We start from the raw sequence: 19905 nt of genomic DNA, 5'->3' as shown, positions 1-19905 counted from the left end.
CCATTAGGGAGCTACATTATGCCAGTATCTGTACTCACAGGGCACTGCTTTTCCTACTCACCTCCATAATGAAACAATAAAAATCTGTCATATTTCTGGTAAGGTCCCAAGTATTTACATTAATTTCCTATGAAGGAATCCAAAATGAGTTTGAACAAACCTCCAGAAATATAAACATAACTGCATCCAACTGCTAAAAACTGGTAATTCTCTCCTGCTGTAAACAGACCTTCAAATACCTAGAGATGAAGCTCTGTTCCACAATATTCTGTACTGAAATAGATTCAATTCTGCTAAAAACAAAGGCAGTTTATCCCTGGTCACTTGTTATTTGACTTCAAAACAAGAAAACCAAAGTGCAACAGACATTGAAAAAATCTTGCAACTAGGTGTCATAAGAAGCAAATTTTTTACAGTATTTGCACCGTCTTTAAGAACAACCCCAATTGCTATTACAAAAGTTCAACGTCTCACTTTTAGAACAGGATAGCAACTAGTTTTACAGTTTAGGTCTCATATGACAATCAAAACTAAATCAACTTACTGAACTGAAATTACTCCCCTTTCAGAGACAGCCATTTAATCAGGTAAGTTACTTGTGCCTTTAAGATAGTAAATGAAATAAAAATTGATCCTGACTTGCACTAATCTACTCAGGCATAAAACTCTACTAAATATATACAATGTAAAAATTACCAAAACCAACTGTGTACTCTGCAACCTCCTTTAAAACTGAGTTTCTCCATCAAGGCTCTTAAATACAACTTTAGAATCCACAAATGCTGGCTTTTTCCTGATTCCAAGAAAAGCCACTTGTTTGCTTTCAGACTGCAGCCAGCCAGGGCATCCACGCTCCCAGATCTGCTCCTGACTTGGGCTCAAGGCTCATGAATGAGCACAATTCAAAGCCCGTGGGAAGGGTGGGACGGCCCCCACGTTTAACAGTTACTGCTCCAAACTGTCTGCAGCTTGTCTGCTTGCATCACTTTGTTTTTTCCTGTGAGCATGGCCTTTTTTAACAGAAACATGGGATTCTGAAAGATGAGATGACAGTATGAGAAAAGTAGGCTATTTTGGGAAAATGTAAGTCTAAAATTGCAGCAAAGCTGTGAGCCAGAGAACTACGTTGGCAGATTTTTTTTTTTTTAATAAAATTTCCAATAAGAAAATGCCTCATCCCAGTGACAGAATCAGATCTTTCTAGGAAGTCAGGTTCTGTTAATTAAACAAAACAAAACAAGCATTTATCCAAAAAGCATGATTTTGAAAAGTGAATAGCAGAATAAATTCAGATTTTTTGAGAAAAGTTTTTTAGGACATACACAAAGATTTCACAGCTAATGGGGACACCCAAAGCAATAACCCGGAAACCAAATACAAATGCACAAAATACATGCACTTATATAGTCAACAATAACACTTTCTATCAGCAAGTTCATCCTGAGATTAAAGAGGGAAAAAGTGTGTTCACTGCACTAAGTCATATCTTCTCCAAACTGACATCTTCAACACATCTGCCCTAATTTCTAATGCATTATGATGGCCCAGAGACAGCTTACATGCTTACATCTTCTAAAACACTAAAGATGTGGGAGAAATTATGCCAAGCAAAGAGCTATCATGGCTTTGCTACATGCTTGAAGTCTGTCTGAATTCTCTCATTATCCTTTAGTCATTTGACAAATTTGCCTATCTGAAAAACTGTTTTCTAAAATATCCAGTCAAATGAAAATAAAAGTGCTTTTGTATTTCATCACATATAAGAATATTCTCACTTTATTGATGTATTCTGTGGAACTTCAAAGGAGATAAGCCGGCCTCCAGCAGAAGTATTGGAACTGGCATTTCCACAAGCCACATCTGGGGTTATCTGAAAAGAAAAATAACTTCATTTAACAATAAACCATAAAATCTGACTAAAAACATGAAAGATTTTTTTTTTTTACAAATGACACTAATAGTCTAGCAGTCATCTTCTAACAATCCTCAGGAACATTCACTGAAACCTTAATGCTGCCAAAAGAGGTGCTGAAAATTCACAAAACCATCCTTTCAGGGTTTTGTTTTAATAAAAAGCTCCTGCAGAAAAGGCTGAACTTCTAAAGGCCTCTTCCTTTAAAAGTTAACATATTTAGAAAAATATGAATAGTTTTCTGGTCCTTTAGAATAATAAATGATGTTCTAATATTTGCTACATCCAAGAAATAGTTCATCATTAATCTATGCAATACTGAAGGATTTATACTAACAAATACAGACATTGCCTTTCTACCATATTGATATATGGGGTTTTTTTTCCAAACAGACTTTTCCTTTGAAAAACACTCTCCCACTGGCCCATTACTCTTCTTTCCAAGTAAAAATTGCCTGGAGAAACAGTAGTTTCAGATGGAAAAAAAAATTATGATCACAGTGAGACAAAAGTATGCATTTGCCAAATCCAGTGATGCCTGGTAGGCAAAAAAATAATTTATTACATTAACTACATCCAGACACCATACACAGTGTCATGCAACACAGGAACCACAGAGACTCCTTAATTATTCAGATCTTCATAGCAGTAATTTCCTTAAGATAGTGTGAAAATTATTAGTCTTTACAAGAGTACATTTATTTCAAATAAGGAATACTTTATGTGGCATAATTGAGTCTATCACTTAATATCATCAGAAGTTTAAAATAACTTTTCATGTATCTTCATCAACTTGCCTATGAAATGTCACATTGGAAAAAAAACCAACATATCAGTTTAATCTTCAAAATTCTAGGCAGTTTGAAATGCTATTCTTTCAGCCACAGAGAATGTTTTTCAAACTTTTTACATCAACCTTAATCTGAAAATACAAATATGCAACCTGACACACTTCCATGAATTAATCTTACATCAAAGCAAAAGCCAGAATAAAATTTGTAAATTTAAATACAATTGAAACTTTAAATATTACATGAATGTAATGAAACACATGTAAATAATACATGAACAGAAGTCGAGAATATGATGCAAGTAATAATTTTTAGGACACTTATCTTGACTCAGGCAAGACAAATACTCAGTATTCACATTTCCCAAGTGAATGATTTCCCAGTGTCTAGATTACTCAATTCATTGTTGAATTCCCTGATCTATACAATATGAATACATATAGTTCACGAAAATAAAGCAAGTTGCAATTTTATTGTATTTTTTCAAATTAATTTTGAAAAATTATAACATATCCATTACAACTTTTAAATCTCAGAAGTCAAAAGTATGGAACTAACAGTCAAAGTACAATGCATCCAAAATTAGTTTGGCTAACACTCTTCCTTTTATATTGGCCAACATTTAAACTTTTTTTCTTTGAGAATCTGCATGCCTATTGGAACAAAGGGGAAAAAGAAATAAGTACCTCTATTCTCATACAGTCTCATACTACATCTATAACACACTCCTTTTTATAGTATTTCTATAGTTTTACAATTTAGGACATGGGGGAAATTGTAATGTAAGCATTTCATTTACCTTACTGTTTAATAATGGAAGTTTTTTAAGTAAAAGGTATTGATATCTTTGCAACTGGAATAAAAATAATAGAATCATATAAGCAAGAGCTGAACAAAGTGGCTACAGAACAAGATCTGAGATTTAACCTTCATAAAATGAAAAAAAACAAAACAATGAAACAAAAAAAAGACTTTAGTTTGCAAACACATCAGAATTTAGGATTACTCAGCAGGAAAAGCACACTTAGGAAATATTGCAAAGATAATTACAAGAGTGAAGGCAAAATGCATGATTTTGACTCTTCTATTAAGAGATCTGTAATGTTCAAAGTATTTCTCTAGGAACTCCACTTGTAATTGGCCCTGACTTCCTGCTCTAAGAATCTGGTAAAAAGAAACATCTAAACCAACAGGATGCTAAACCCAGATTTTATGACAACTGAAATTTGAATTTTTTTATATATTAACAACCCTGCTACTTGAACCAGACAAAAAAACATAGGAAGAAGCAGTAACTCTCATAAGGAAAAAAATTGTCTCAGCAGCGTCCTATTTCAGCCAAGTTCTGTGGAGACAAAAAATGACAGCTTTGACACCTGAATTAAGAAACAAATTGCAGTTTTTTCACAGCTGTGAGAAATTTTTATAAAGAGTTTTAAGTGTGTCTCTTTCATGTCTTAACAGAGCTCTCTGCAAAACTGTACTACTGAAGAATGAGGCCAAAGACAACCAATATATTACAGCAATAAAGGACACTGGTAGGAGATATTTAAAACTGAAGTCATTGGGAAATATACTTTAATGATTTTCAGAGGACAAAATAAAGATAATTTCTAGTCTAAAGTAAAAAATACAAATAGAGTAGGTATCTAATGTCATTTAAAGACAATCAAAAGAAAACATAACATAACTGCAATGACATCCAACACTTTTCCTGAAGCATTTAATAGTACAGAAATGTCAGGACATAAAGAAGGTTCTTGGGGAACAGACTTATAAACATTTACACAAATGATGCAGCTACTTTAAAAATAGTCACCAAAGAAAATAAAACCTTCATGCACCCTCCAGAGTCTGAAGTATGTTTAGGAGCTGATTACAAAGATAAGCTCCCATGTCAACACAGAATACATCCAAGACTGTTCTTCAATATCTTATTTAAAGATTATTAAATATAAAATTTTGGATAGTAAAGAATTCCTCTTTACATAAAGGTTTCACAAGTTTGCATCTAAATCATGCTATATTTTTCTTAAAAGATAACATAATATACAAAAACTATATTTCTCCTTCAAATGCCTTTAGACTTTACATAGGTAAAAGAGATTTCTCTTTTGAGAAATCAAGAGTGAAATCTTGAGAGTTCTCACTCCTACAATCTCCACCTGGGCCTTAACAAGCCAGCAGTGAATTTGTTAGATTTCCTTACCAGGCCATGGCAGTGGTATAGAAGAGATTGCAAAGAAAATCAGGACTGGTGCCTAAGAGAGAAATAGACTATTCTTCCATATTGCAACTTTTCTGAAGAAATTAAATAGCATGAGTTAGGCAGATATTCTCCTGCCTAACAAAACCAGAATAATGAAATATACACTTATTCCAACAAGTGCTGAAATACCTATATAAATCCCAAGGCAATATTTTTACATGAGTGAGTGCCTTTATTACTTTCCTAAGTGTACTAGACTTTAATTCAATAAGGCTGAGAAGAGGAGCATACAGACTAAATCTACATTTATGCAGCCTCTCAGTGCTGAAATTAGTTCTCTGAAGATAGCTATTGTATATGAAATTTCATAGTAGATTTCTTAAAAAGTTGAGCAGACATTTGTAATTCTACAAGGCCTTATCAACACAGGCAGACTAATCCTGACAGTGCAAAATCCAGCCATTCTGCTGCCATGATACGTTTGCATTTCTTTTGTACCTCAGTCCCAAGTTGATAGAATGGCAGAAAGCTTTTACTTCTTGCAAAATGCACCACACTTTCCTCAAATTTAAAAGTGGTTTGTAAGTAGGATGGCCAAATTTATATGTGCCTTAGAAAGCCCTCACTACCCTATCAACAAGGTATTAATAAATATTTTTGAAAACCAACAGATAGTTCCAGTCAGTGGAGGAGGCTGCCCAGGTATCTTGTGGACCTTCCATCCTTTGAGTTACTTAAATCTCAGCTGAATAAAGTCCTGAGCAACCCGCTCTAGCTGACCCTGCGTGGAGCAAGGGTTTGGACTAGAAAGAAACCCAGAGGTGCCTTGAACCTCACCGACACTATGAGGCTGTCAGTGAAAAGTCAGCCCATGAGCCAGCTGCCTATTAAGTATTTCCTGTTAATTGTCATTGTAACTTCAGTGACACCACAGCTTTCACTAAACCCCTCTCCAATACACAGTGAAAGTGCTTCTTTTGAAAATATCCCCAAATTAACCACAAATAAGTATGTGTGCATGTGTGTGCACATTCAGGCACACACAGACACCTGTGACTCAGGTACTTCCCCCCTGTTCTGAGAATGTTCTCCTTCAAAATATTGCCTTGGGAATTTTCTATCTTGTCAACCTCTTGTTTTTTCATCTCCAAAAGCTGTTCTCCTCTTCTTACCTCCTAGTGGGGCAACAGACAACTCTGCACAGTATTGCAGCCAGAGCAAAGTGGGGCAAACTAGCCTGGAATTAAACACAATGTATGAATGCACACATAATTCTTGAACTAAATAAAAAAAAGATGGACACAAACTCATCCAAGACATTATGTTATGGAAGGAGTGAGAAAATGAGTTTTTTGAGAAAAGCAAGGTTGTGTTCTGGGGTGGTACCCCATGAAAACTGGCATGGTCATTATGAAAGAAAACCTTTCAGTTCTTGAGTAGGACAGAAACTGTCATGACAAATGCAGTATGAGGGATGGTCTTGTAAATGCTAGTTCTTTCAGATTTTCTTCCAAGGGATTTCATATTAAATTTCAGTTCAATAAAGCAAGTTTCATAACGTGCAATTTTGGCTTTTCTGAACATACAACTACTTTTTTTATCAGAATAAAGCCATCAGGATTTATTCTCTTCTGACCCTGTAAGTGTGGCAAGAGGCATCCCTCATTTTTAAGACATGTAACACTTTTGGCAGTCTTCCTTATGTAAGGAAAAAATAATACATGAAAGAAATAAAACAGGTTAGATCCTAACTATAGATCTTGAACAGCTGTTGGCAAATAAAAAGTGAAAAGAGAAGTAGGAAAATAAAAGGCAACGGAATAGAACCACAGGAGAGGGATCTAGTACTATCTTCTTAAAGTCAGGATGTCAAGGAACAAAGCAGGATCATTTCTAGCACAGAAATTGAACTCGGAACAAAATTCTAAAAGGAAAAAAAAGCAGTTCCAGTATCCTTGCCCTGTAGCACAGAAAAACTACTGCTGCTGAAAAATCTAGTGTCATTTAGCTTAACCTCCACATCACTGCACTTGGTTCTACCCTCAGAGTTTCAAATGGGACAATGCTTGAAAGAAAACCAGAACAGAAAGAAAATCAAGGTTTACTTCTAACAGATCTCACCAGTGGGAGAGAAAAGCAAAAGTGTTTAGAGTAGGAGTAGTGCCTCTCTGAGGAACACCAGGGAGAGACTGACAGACTGCATCCAAAAACAGTATCAGATGAAGAAGTCTTACCAGTTATCACAGCACTGAAACCTGGTGTAAGGGAGGCTGCACATCCACCCAGCAAATTCTCTTGCTGGAAGTCTGTTTCTTTGCCCATCTGAGCAAGAGCCACTTTGTAGAGTCAGCAACCACAGCACCAGCAGGATCCAGCACCTTCCAGTGCACGGCAATCCTCCAGATAACATTATTAAAACTTTGTTTTTCTGTCATAGACTATCAATGCCAACATCCCACCAACAGGCATCAGCAGGCACAGGAGGCTCTCTTACACAATGACAGATTACCTAGATTATCATTTCAGCAAGCTGCCTTCTTGTTTCAAGCCATCCACCAAATTCAGTGTCAGCTTCATAAAATCTGACATTCAGTCTGTACTGGTTTTGGCTGGGATGGAGTTAATTTTGTTCACAATGGCCTGCACAGTGCTATGCTGCTGTGCTTGCATGTTTTGGACTTGTGATGAACACAGGGTTGGTAACAGGGATATTTTAGTTATCACTGAAGTGTTCACACAGCATCAAGGCCTTTTCTCTTTCTCAGAGTGCCCTACCAGGGGCAGGCTGGAGGTGCTGAGGGAACACAGTGGGACAGCAGATCCCAGCTGAAACTGGTGCTGGAACTTGGCCAGAGCTGCTGTTGCTCAGAGAGTGACTGGGCATCAGCTACTTGGTGGTGAGTAATTAGGGCTTTTTGCATTACTTGTTTTGTTCAGGTTTTTTCTTTCTTGTTTTCTATTTCTCCTTTTTAAAACTACTGAAATGTCTTCATCTTCCCATGAGTTTTCCCACTTTTACCCTTCCAATTTTCTCTCCCATCTCACTGGATGGGGCAGTGAGCAAGTGGCTGTGTGAGGCTTAGCTGCCTATCCTCTACTTAGATCACAGCACAGTCATTCAACAAAGATTACTTCCATCAAGAATTAATAGTCATTTATTATTCCAGAGTCTATGGAGCTGTTCTGAAAAGAAAGATAAACACTGTGTAAACAAGTTCATTGAGCAAAAATTGCACATAGTCAAATCTTTGCATGCAGTGTATGAGCTCAGCTCACTGGAGGATAAGCTGGGACATAAATTTCAACCTAAGACTGTCAAGTCAGCTATAGATATTTCTACACCAAAACACTGAAAGGCAGTAAACACATCAGGGTTGGGTTTTTTTTTTTTCCCTCTTTCTCCCTTGAACTCTCTAGGACTTCAAAACAGGAAGATTCCTGAAGGAACAGTTAAATGAATCCAGATACTTTTCAAAAACAACTCTGGATAACCAAAAATCCTGAGCCCACCCACCAATATAGCTTCAGAAGAGAAGACCTTCAATATCTTGACATAACTTCTGTCTCAAAGAGCTTAAATTTTAGGAAACCTAGTATTTATGACTATCTATTGAACATGATTTAGTAATGGAATATAATAAACTGAGGTTTGCATGAAATTCACTTAAGTTTTGTTTAAGCATATTGAGTTTTTAGAGACATTTAGGGTTTTATTTAAAAAATAAATACAATAAAACGTAGCAGCTCTCCAGAGATATTTACATCAAGTTGTCTATGAAAATTATGTTTCTATATAAACAAAAAGTTCCAGAAATTAATATTGTAGGAGAGTTATTGAAATTACAGATTTATCCTAGAAGAAAGCAAATATTATTCTACCAAAATCTGTGCTTCCTTCATTCTCCTGTGTTTGTAGAATTTATTTTCTCAGAACAAAAGAAAAATTATTGAGATTTCAAAAACAAATCTTATACACAGTTAGAAAAGCTGTCCTAAGTCAAATCAAAATTACACACATTCCAGCTCTTAACAGCAATAATAAGAGGGAATGTCAAGAAAACAAGCAGAGGACAAGCATTTATACTCCAACCTGCGCCCATTTCCATGTGAAAGATTTTCCTAAGATATCATTTTTAAGGATCAAGTTTCTATTCTGTATTTATCAATCTCAAATGGCTTTGTTCAGATTCTGTTCCTCCTTCTGCACCCATATCATACTTTGACCAAAAAAATGCAAAAACATTTAGCAACACATAAAATTAGTCAAGACTAAAAGGTTCCTGTTTCAAGAATATACTTAAGGAATAATTCTGCCATTGCTACAGAGCAGGAACACTCAGGATTTTACACCTGATTCAGCCACTCTCCTAAAGGCTTGCAATTTACTGACTAAGGACACACATAAAACAAATGCTGTCCCCACTGCAAGGGGAAATAGAAGTTTATTGTAGCCTCTAATCATTAGTTCCAAAGCCTTGAATCTGAGCACAAAATTGCAGTATAAATAGAAGGTTAGACTAGGACTCACATGCTCAGCATTCTAATTTCTGGCTGCACACCTGGCAAATCACTCCACTGCTCTGTACTTCAGCATCTCAGTCTGTAAAATGGGAATAATACAGCTGATTTCCTTTGAAAAGAATTTCAGGTCTATTATGAAAAGCTGTATAAAAGAGTATGGTACTGCTATTCTTACCGTTGATTTTGTACATTGAAATCTTTATTAAATCCATTAATTGAGTAGGATTAATGAGATGGTTTCCTTTTCCCTCCATTACTGGCTAATAAATATCTCCTATACACTGTAACACAAAAGATGATTGAACTGGGGAAATGGGGATTGTTAGCTGGATCTCTCCACAAGGGGAACCCCTTGTCCCAAGTAGGAAAAAGAATTATCTGTCAATGGGTAAGCACAAAGATAAATTCATATTATACTAAAGAAAATCAACTGAGAGAAAAAATTCTTGCTTATGATCTATGGTTTTAGTCCTTAATCTGGACATCATGAAAAGATTAATTTCTTATATGAAGACCATTCAGAAATTAAACTGCATCCAAAGACATCCGTGTGTTACCTGCTGGTACAGACACTACTGAGACAGCTGATTCCAGCAAGCAGTGCTAAATGTATCCCTGCTATCCAAGGAATATAGAAAACATGTCCAACTGTAAGCACACATCATGCCTCTCCTAGACAGCTTACTTCTCTCAGGTGTTCATTCTTTGAGTTCCCAAAATTTCCCTGAAAAGCTTTCATGGAAACTTCATCCTTGAAGATAGTGAGAGCTTCCATTTGGAAAAAGTCTGGCAAAATTTCTCTCTGAGACCATAGGGTCTGAAGAACATTAATTCACTTCCACTACCAGTATAGAATAATTTGGAAAAGAGACTCTCTGGGAAGATTTATAAAAACAAACAACAACATAATATCAGTACTTGTTATCCTTTGAAACTCAAAGATCACAAGAGAACATTTTTGCAATACAAAACCTACAGCTACTTTTCCTTTCAAGAGAGTGAATGATCAAGTTTTGCAAAGATCTTACAGCTATGAGGAAAGGTAGTTTTTGTTATTAACACATTTGACTTTTGAAACCTCCACTAAAGAGGCTTTGGAGCACAGACCTTCAGGCAAATCAACTCTCCTCAGTTAATAGAGATCAGATACAATGTCTCGAATCAGCAACTGAAATCTCTTTGTTCCAGATAATCATCTCTCTCACTGTGACTTCCAAAGAACAAGGTAGAAGGTCATTATGCCACACTGGAGAGCTTGTCAAAAATACAAGACCCATCACAGTATATTAAAACACGTCAACACAAGCAATTTTGTAGTAGGATAGCAAGTAATTGCCATGCTAGTGTTAGTCATGCAATAGCAACTGATGACCTATCTGTATTTCTTAGGTAACAGAAGACATGCAGAAGGGTGAATTTCAGCTACTGGAATAGACACTTGTGAATTATCTGCCTGACTGAAATTCTTACTGAATCTACCTAAAATGCAAACCAGGCAGAAATGTTCCTTATACAACACCAGACCACAGATTGAGGAAGACATACCAGGGAAATCTGGAACAGGGAAGAGCATGCCCTTAATTGATCAGGACATATGGACCACCCATGCAGAGATGAGACTGCATTTAAACTAAGTAATAAGAGCAGATCATTGTTTGTTTCTGCTTCAGTGATCTCTCCAAACTCCATCCTTGGTGCCTGACATATGTTCTACTGTAAAATAACAGATATGGGAGATGGAATTCCAGGAAATAAAGCTTTACGCTCCGGACATTGCCCACCAGCACTCCCACTGAAATGGAATACAGCCCTATAAATACTTCTACCTCAGCTAATATCAGAATTGTAACACAACAAACATATATTTTACATGGTCTGATTCTACTTTCATAAAATTGATTAAATAAATTTTACAGTGGAAACTTCAACAAATATGTTTGGGCCAGAAAAGAGTGATGAAATGATTAAACTTGTTCCATGATTAAACTCCTGTCTGCTTACTTTCTCATTATGCAGTATGTTAAAACACCTCAGGAGAATCAAACTCATTGAAACATCTCAAAAAAAAGACACAACTGACATTTTACCTATTTATTCCTGAATAACCTGAAATAAAATTATATTACAAGGTCTTTCTCAAAAAGAAAAAGATGTCATAAAAACTTGCCTACAGAAATTTAAGTATTTTTTCAGCAACAAGTTTCACTATTCATAGAACTTGGTACTAAGCTGATCATTCCTTTAACAATAACTTGGTTAAGCTTGATAGTTTTTTTAATTTTTGCAGATACTTCAGTCTATGAAAATATTTAAGCATTACAAACAGCACAGAGTGCAACACAGTAGAAAGCAAAGATCACATTTATTAAGGATCATACATTATGTGCTTTCCAGCTGTAGTTTTACCAGATATTGTTACATTTTGACAGAGATTTGTTTGTTGGAGTTACAACAAATGTTTAAAATTTAAACATTTAAAAGTTTCCACCACTGTCATTGCATCCCTAGAGTTGTGCCCTGTGTAATGTATTAGCTACCACTTCCAATCCTCAAGCAACTGTGTTGTCTCAATAATGCAGAAACATGTAGCAAAATGTGATAATGGCAAATACCAAAAAATATATTAAAGTAATTGCTTTAACTTTTAGCATTTCCTAAATTTATTTGATGTTTGGAGATATGTTGTCACACAATTGACTGGAAGAACCAATATTATCCCATTTCAAAGAATATCTAATACAACACATTAGCCAGCTTAAGTCCATTACTCATAACATGGATCAAATGGGTTTTTGTTTCAATTTTATCAGCATATTAACTCGGGGCAGAGATCACACCTTCAGCCTTCTCATGAGGACATCATGAAACCACGCAGAAATGACAACCCAAAAAAACCACTTTAAAGGTTTCGTGTCAGTGAATTTTCACTGTGACCGAATAGTCTCACCTCGATTTCATCCCATTTGAGATCCACAACTCTCTGTCCAGCCCTTGGCTGCCACGTGGGTAAGGTGACGGTGGCTCTGGAGCGGGGCAGGGCAATGTCAGGCTGCAGGGTGGACGAGGCCGGGCTGCCGTGCCGGGCCGGGCTGGCCTCTGTGCCCTCTGTGCCCGCGGAGGCCGCAGGGCCGCGGGCAGAGCGCTCGCAGCGCGCTCCCTCAAAGCCCGCGCTGCACACACACAGGTACCCATCCCCGCTGGTGCTGCAGTTACCATGGAGACAGGGGTTGCTGGCACAAGGATCTGAAACAAACTGGAAAAAACATATCATATAGGTCAATTACTGATTATAAAGGATTTATTTCTGGTCTTAAAAATACCATAAAACAGGATTCTTTCCCCCTACTGTATTCATCTTCTGAACATATTTATGAACCAAACTCATCTTTGATGTATCTTCAAGGAGGTAAATTCAAAGGATTAAAGAAGAATACAAATTATATTAACTACTTTCCTCACACCATTTATGCTAATTCACTGTTGCCACATTCGAGCAAAGAGATAAACAAAAAAGGAACGTGATCACCATTCACTATCAGGAATTTTCAAAAACAGACTTAAAAGAGTAACCTATTCAAAGAGAACATCAGATATGTTGGAATTTAAGGGAGTTACAGAAATAGGAAAGGGCACAGCACTCGTAGAGATCAGCAGGTTACAAAGCAGCTCTGTGTGGTCAGAGCTAACCACATCACACAATCCTATTTGTGGACTCAACTTCCTTTGTGAAAGAGCTGGGCCTTTTACCTACACTTCATTTTGTGGACAGCAGTTTCAGAGTCCGATTCATTTGGGTACTGAAAGCTTTCTAACAGGAGTTAGAATGCAGGGGCAAAACTGTGCCTGTTTTTAAAACAGCATTTGTAGTAGCATGGACAAGACTAAGCCAGTGATGTAGGAAAAATGCTCTCCGAGCCTTGCTGCCTTTAATTTCTATCTTGAATTTTCCTACAGCTGTTTTGTAGTTCCTTATGTCATCACTGACTTTCAAGTTAAAGGTCTTCCCTTTTCTCTGTTGAATTTTACATTCATAATGCATTTATAGATCTGTAGCTATACATTTACAAACTCTTCAAGTTTCATCTCCTGGAAAAATCAGTTGTACTTGCCCTGTTTCCTTGGGGAGGACAAGCCCCTCCCTCCAGACACATGTTTATTTTTGCACCTGAGACTCCAAAGTTTAGCACTGCCTTTTGCAAAAGCACCAATACTTTTGCTTGTCCTGGAAACAGCTTCCAAGTTAATACTGAAGAAATGCTTGCCTTAATGAGAGCTAAATCACACTGCTGGTTCACTGTCATCAACCAAAACCATCAGGCAGCTCCCTCCACTTGTCTTCACATCAAAGGGAAAACACATCACTGGAATAAGACATTTCCTCATCTTTAAATGCAAATTTCACCCAAGTGCTCCAGTCCTAAAGGTTACTCCATTCTTTCCTGTACAATATTCCTTCTCTTCCCTGCATAAGCAATGCTTCGTGTTACATTTCTCAGTAAAGCAGCACAGTTATTTATTATTAAATATTTGTTATAATTACCTCAAGAATTACGTAAACCTTAAATATCATTAATGGAAAGAACAAGTATTGGGTCTACATTTGGAATTTTATCTTTCCACTAATCCAAAGGTCCGGTGTCAGGGACACCAAATCCTAAAGCCTCCTTATATAAAACAATACTATTATTGACCCCAGCTGGAATTCTTTCTTTGGCTCAAATTTTTGTATATCCCAGACTCTGTAACATTTTTGGACAGAAAATAGAGGAAAGATTATTAAGAAAGTTAATTTTAGAGACAGTCAATGATGAATGTCAGATTTTGTCCTGATACAGAAGGCTTAGAGGCCATAGAGGACAGTCCAAAATATATGGTCTATTAATTTATCTCATGGTTTGGTCACAGTTCAGAGTGTTATTTACTTTGCTTGGGGGCACAGCTCATACATATAAGGTGATACATTAGACATCAGGGTCAAGCTCTGACTCTTCCTCATTTTTAACACTCAACTATATGGCAAGTTTACATATATACTTGACATATCAAGGAAGTATGGGGTTTTATGTTCAGAAGGGCTTATCTCCTTCAAGGCTCTTTCCCCTACAAGTCAAAAGAACACCTAAGTTCTCAAAGAACAATTTCTACATCTCTTCTCCCCAAAATAACATTTAAGTGACAGAAAAGAACAATTTTCAGGAAGGAGCTAGTTCTGTTCTATGGTTTGTCAGTTACATTTTAAGCTTGCTCCACTGCCAAGTGCCAGAGATATTCATAGAAATTTCCTTTCCCTTTAAGAGTACTGAAGATAAAATGTGTTGACATGTGAACAAAGCACAGCTCAAAAATTGCTTGCAATAGTTTTTTCATATTCTAGTTTCTTGGACTAGATGTGAGTTTCAAAGAACTGCAGATTTCCTATTGTAGGATAAGCTCTTTACTCATGCTTTCAAAATAAATCCAAATTCAAAATAAGCCTATTTTGTGTTAGTTATTCAATTGTTCTTGTCACACCTAAAACGTTAAGGTTATTACCTGCAAGCCTAGTAACAAGAAAGAAAAAAATAACACTTTCAATCACAAAGGGCACTTTGCCCATTATTGAATGCATCCATTCACTTAACAAGCTCAATAATAAAAAATGCTGTGTGATCCATTCTATTTGATGCAAACTGATTTGAGCTTGTTTGACTGGAAACAGATGTGTTTAATTAATTATTAAGTCCTGCTCAGTGCTGTCCCTGTCATGCACTGAAGAAAACCTTGTGCTTTAGGAACCACCCCTACCCTTTCAGACAGAGTGGAAGTGAAAATAATTAAAACAGTTTAGATTAGATGAAAAATTTAAAAAGATTAATAGATGTTGAACTTCAGCCATAGACTTCCTCAAAACTTTGTTTTATGAAGCACTTCAAAGGATTTTATCATCATTCTCACTCCTTAGTTACTAGTAATTCAAAAGCTCATTTGTCTTCCAATCAGCCTATCAAAACAAATCAATGTCATTTGTGCATAGGTTTTCTGTTGAACTAAACAGTCAATTATAATTATCAGATAAAAATAGATAAGCAAATAAAACTGATTAATTTGTGTTGGTTGTGATGTTTCTGTGGTTTCTCTGGTCCTCACCATAGCAAAATTTCAAGGCTTACTCTTCAATGAACTATTGACACTTACAAAAAAACAAAAACAAACACACCTAAACCAAGTCAAAAAAAAAAACCAAAAACCTTGGGTCTCATAACTAAGAGCTGAACCTAAGTGTACTGCAAATACACAATTACAAACTTCTTTTTTAGCCACTCCTCATGTAGGTCACAGTATCTTCAGAGACTTGCACAGCGAAAAGAAGGCAGCAAGTAACAAAAATCCATATAGCCCATGAATAAACACTAAATCAATATGATCATCACTAAAAAATCCAGGGTTGTTTAGGTACAGAATTTCCATAGTCACTATTAAGAAAGTATATTTTGTATTTCGGCCTCTTGTTTTCATCCCCAGTTTTTCATTTAATAGTCTGTCTGTTTTTATAATACATCCCTTGACTAAACAGGCACAGCCAGCCCTTGCAGCCGACAGAGCCAAGCTAAAAAGCATAAAATGTATTTGCATGCAATTACTATTCCATATGCCTGGACAATTGTAATCCCTGAAACATTTTTGCAATAGAATCCTAAGACAGATGCATACCAAGGTGCCCTTCAGATCACAGCTAATTTTCCAAAGGCAGTTTGAATATGGTGTAACAAACTGAGCTTGTTTAAGAATCACACTCACAAAAATGGATCCTTTGCCAGCCAGTCCAATTGTTTCCTCAGGTTTCAAGATGTAACACTGCAGGATGTAAATCTGCAAGATCTTTCTGCCAGTACTACTTGTGATGACACCAATTTGTCAGTTGATGCTCATTCACCTTCTCTTCAAAGTGGTTCTACTTGTTCCACCTGGAGATAGTCCAGGTAGATCCTCCAGAGAGCTCCAAAAAATAGAATGACAAGTCTAAAGCCAAGGCTACAGATGAGCTCTAAACACTGTGCCAAACCTCTCTTCCACCTGCAACTCTCCTCTTAGATGTGTTAGTACAAAACCAACTTTTAGGTCAGTTTTTATTGCTGTTGCCTACAGCCACAGACAATATTACACCAGTTTGCAACTTCAGTAAAATATGGAAAATAAAGAAAACCGCAAATCCAGTCCTCACATTAAGAATTCAGCAGATTGTTTAAATTCATTCTACACGGTGAATGTTAAGCTGCTAACAAAGCCAAGCTGCCACAATCATGTCAAAGGCTGATACCTGGCACATGCATCCAGAAGCACTCAGTACCTCAGACAGCCTGCAGATATTAAAACCATCATAGCCCAAAGTTTTCAACTTTCCATGGCTCCCCGAGATAGTTTTTCCAGTTACAGGGTAAATTGCTGTGGTTCTCAAATATGTAGAGTTACGCAAGTGGCTGGGACTTAGACAAGTCTCTTCACGTGTTCTGGTAAAAAGATCTTCGGAGAAATTCAAATCAGTAAAAATAAAACTGGTTTTGCTCCTACATTGCTGAAGAAATCCCACAATACAAAAGCAAACAACTTCTCTCCCAGATGAAATCATGGGAAGATCCACCACATTCACACACCAATTTCAAGATTTGCATGGTTCATTAAAAGTTATCAATTTCTGAATACTTTAGAAAGAAAATAATTAAAACCTACAGTCTAACCTATTATCTGCTTTTAACAAAGTAGAGGAGGAAATATCTTTCCTTTTAAGCATCTGAAATATCATCTATTTTTGCATATGCATCAATTTATGAAAAAGAGATGGAAACAGATTTAAAACTTTTACATAGCAATGACAATAAAGATTATCAAAAAATGCAATCTCTTTGAAAAAATGTGTTTAATTATGTTCAAACTATTATTAAAATTTATTCTAATGCAATCTTTCACACAGTTAAGCTGTAAATTCCATTCCATCTCACATTAAATATTAGTGCTAAATATGAAATGAAAAGCAATTAAAAAAAATTAATTTGAATTTTAAAAAAACCCCAGATGTTCCAAATAGTATCCACAGGAAAAGCATTGAGATGAGTATATCAAATAAATGCATTTTCTTTAGTTTTGAGAAAAGACTGCCTTGAGACTCGGTAGGACTCAAGCAACATATCTGCGTTCAATTTCTGGCTCTTCCAGAGACATCCTGTGTGAGCTGAGAACAGCCAGACTCCATGTCTGCCTCTTTCCAACTGTAAAATGGGGATTACACTTCCTTCCTCACACTGCCAGTGTTGGCTGGTTAGAAAGCAACTTTTTTTCAGAATGGGAACCACAGAGACAGCGGCAATAGGAACTCTCAAGCAACACTGAAATACAAATAAATACAATCAAGAAATACATCCCTGTAGAGCAAGGCTAAATATATAACCTGCAGCTATTCAGGTTTGTTACTTAGTCTTTTTCTTTTTTGCTTCTCTCTGTGGCCATTCTGGTTTCTTCTGAACACTTCTTTGCTCCAATGGACAGAAGTGTTTACAGAATTATTCAGCAAACTTTAAAGTCAAGAAAAATCCTAAATTATATTAAATCTTTTAATTAACCTATACTAGACAGGAAAACCATCTTAATATTGCATTTTTAGACACTATTGTTCTTCAGAACAAGATTTGCTTCAAAACAGATGCGCGGAAGAATACATTCATTTTCCAACCGTGACTGAACACAACAGAAATAAAAGTGGCTGAAACACCCTGATTAGGAGAGTCAGGATGAATGAGAGCTTTTTGTCACATGAGGATGTAAAAATAGAACACGATCAGCACTGTGATCACACAGGTACTGCCACCTTAAATGGCTGCTCCCTAAAAGCTGCCTGCAATGTCCTTTGTGTGTGAATTTAAGGACGCTCTCCAGAAGCAATTCTTGTGCCACATGCGCCAGGACACAGCAACACACTGCCTGAGAGGGCGTGGTGACCACAGTGAGCAGAGCCAGGCCGTACAGGAATTGGAATGTCAGAGTCTGTCAGAAGGAAGGCTGTGCCATCATGGTGCTGCGAGCTGCCTGTGGGCAATGAACTACACCAGTCTGAGACCTGAGTATCAGGGATTCAACAGAATGGGAAACAACAAAGCAATAAAAAGTGCTGTATACAGAGGTCCTGGAAGGCAGAGCAATAAGGGCGTTCCTCAAAAAAAGTATAAACAGGACATTTCGCTATTACACAAAACAAGAATTTGGCAGCTATGTCAGCTTCAATCATTAGGAACTAGCTACAAGACAAAACTGAGATTAATCAAGATTTAGAAGGCCAAGACCAACAACTGTGTCCCACTAAAAACAGAATATAAGCAACTTCTTTCTAAAAGCAAACACTTACTCTTTTCATTTAGCAATTCAACCCTATGGCCCAACCCATGAGGAAAGCTATCAATAAATCTAATAAAGTGTAACCTTTATCAGATAATTCAGAATATGATTCTTTGAAACACCATTAACAATGAGAACTTGGGATTTCTTCCAAGCTGCAATTCTCATTCCATGAGTTTTGAATATTCAGAGTAATGAAACTGCCAGTGAATGCAATAAATGGATATAAAACATTTTTCTTTACTTCAGTGAAGCAGAAAAAAAATGCCTAAAGAAATTGTCTGTTTAATTGCAAACCAAAGCATGGCTGCCCAAATCTATTTGAAAAACCAGCAAACATAACAGGGCAGAATTTGAACAGCCTGATAGATTTTCAAAACAGAGCTCCAGCAAATGGCTGATTTACCCTTGTATAATAAGTTACCAGACACCAACTGCTCTGCTCTACCTATCCTCAGGCACATTCTTACCTCAAGATATCCTGAAATAACTGCAAAGTAAATTGAGATCACCTTCCCTCTCCCTCAATGAAAGGAATATATCTGCTTCACACTAACCACTGAAAACTGTCAGATGTCAGCATGTACATAAACAATTATGGAGAAGCACCTTACTTTTTTCCTGCTTTTCTCATCAGATTATTTTCAATTCCTTTTTAAATATATATATTTGCCTTTCTCCTGTTGCGAAAGAACATTCAAATTGTTTGATATTTTTACAAATACAACATATTTACATTTTTCTATTGTATATTGTTATCGAGGGTTAAATTGACTACTAAATATACTTAATTAATATACCTAAACAATATTGTGCATCTGACATTTGCAGCAATGTCAGATCTTCTATCTACAGAGAGCAGGTGAAAAGAGATGCCAGTGTGAAGAAACTGACTTCAGCTTTCTCGATGTTACAGTGAACAAGGATTCAAAGCCTTCCTTTCTGGACTAGGAACCTGACAGTTTTCTGGTCAAAAGTGATTTTTAATTTTAAGACAGAGCTGGAGGCATCTTTATTTCATAACAAAGCACCTGCCCACACATAATGTCCAAAGAGTTTCAAATCAACATCCACTCCCTCATCCCTGAAGAACTTACCATTTTACTGCA

The 19905-nt window shown here is 36.5% G+C and overlaps 1 protein-coding gene across 1 annotated transcript in view; it reads right to left on the bottom strand.

Moving 5' to 3' along the window:
• DNER (delta/notch like EGF repeat containing) overlaps positions 1-19905 on the bottom strand; it is a 107572-nt gene that overhangs the window by 50800 nt on the left and 36867 nt on the right. The window contains exons 2-3 of the mRNA XM_058031430.1: positions 12381-12686; positions 1776-1870 (exon numbers count right to left, since the gene is read on the bottom strand). Coding sequence (XP_057887413.1) covers positions 1776-1870; positions 12381-12686 — 401 coding nt within the window. The remainder of the gene's footprint in view (positions 1-1775; positions 1871-12380; positions 12687-19905) is intronic.

Source organism: Melospiza georgiana, chromosome 10 (assembly GCF_028018845.1).
Source record: "Melospiza georgiana isolate bMelGeo1 chromosome 10, bMelGeo1.pri, whole genome shotgun sequence".
NCBI classification, from domain to species: domain Eukaryota; kingdom Metazoa; phylum Chordata; class Aves; order Passeriformes; family Passerellidae; genus Melospiza; species Melospiza georgiana.
Note: the sequence above shows the minus strand (reverse complement) of the source record. Positions and strands in the feature narration are given on the sequence as shown.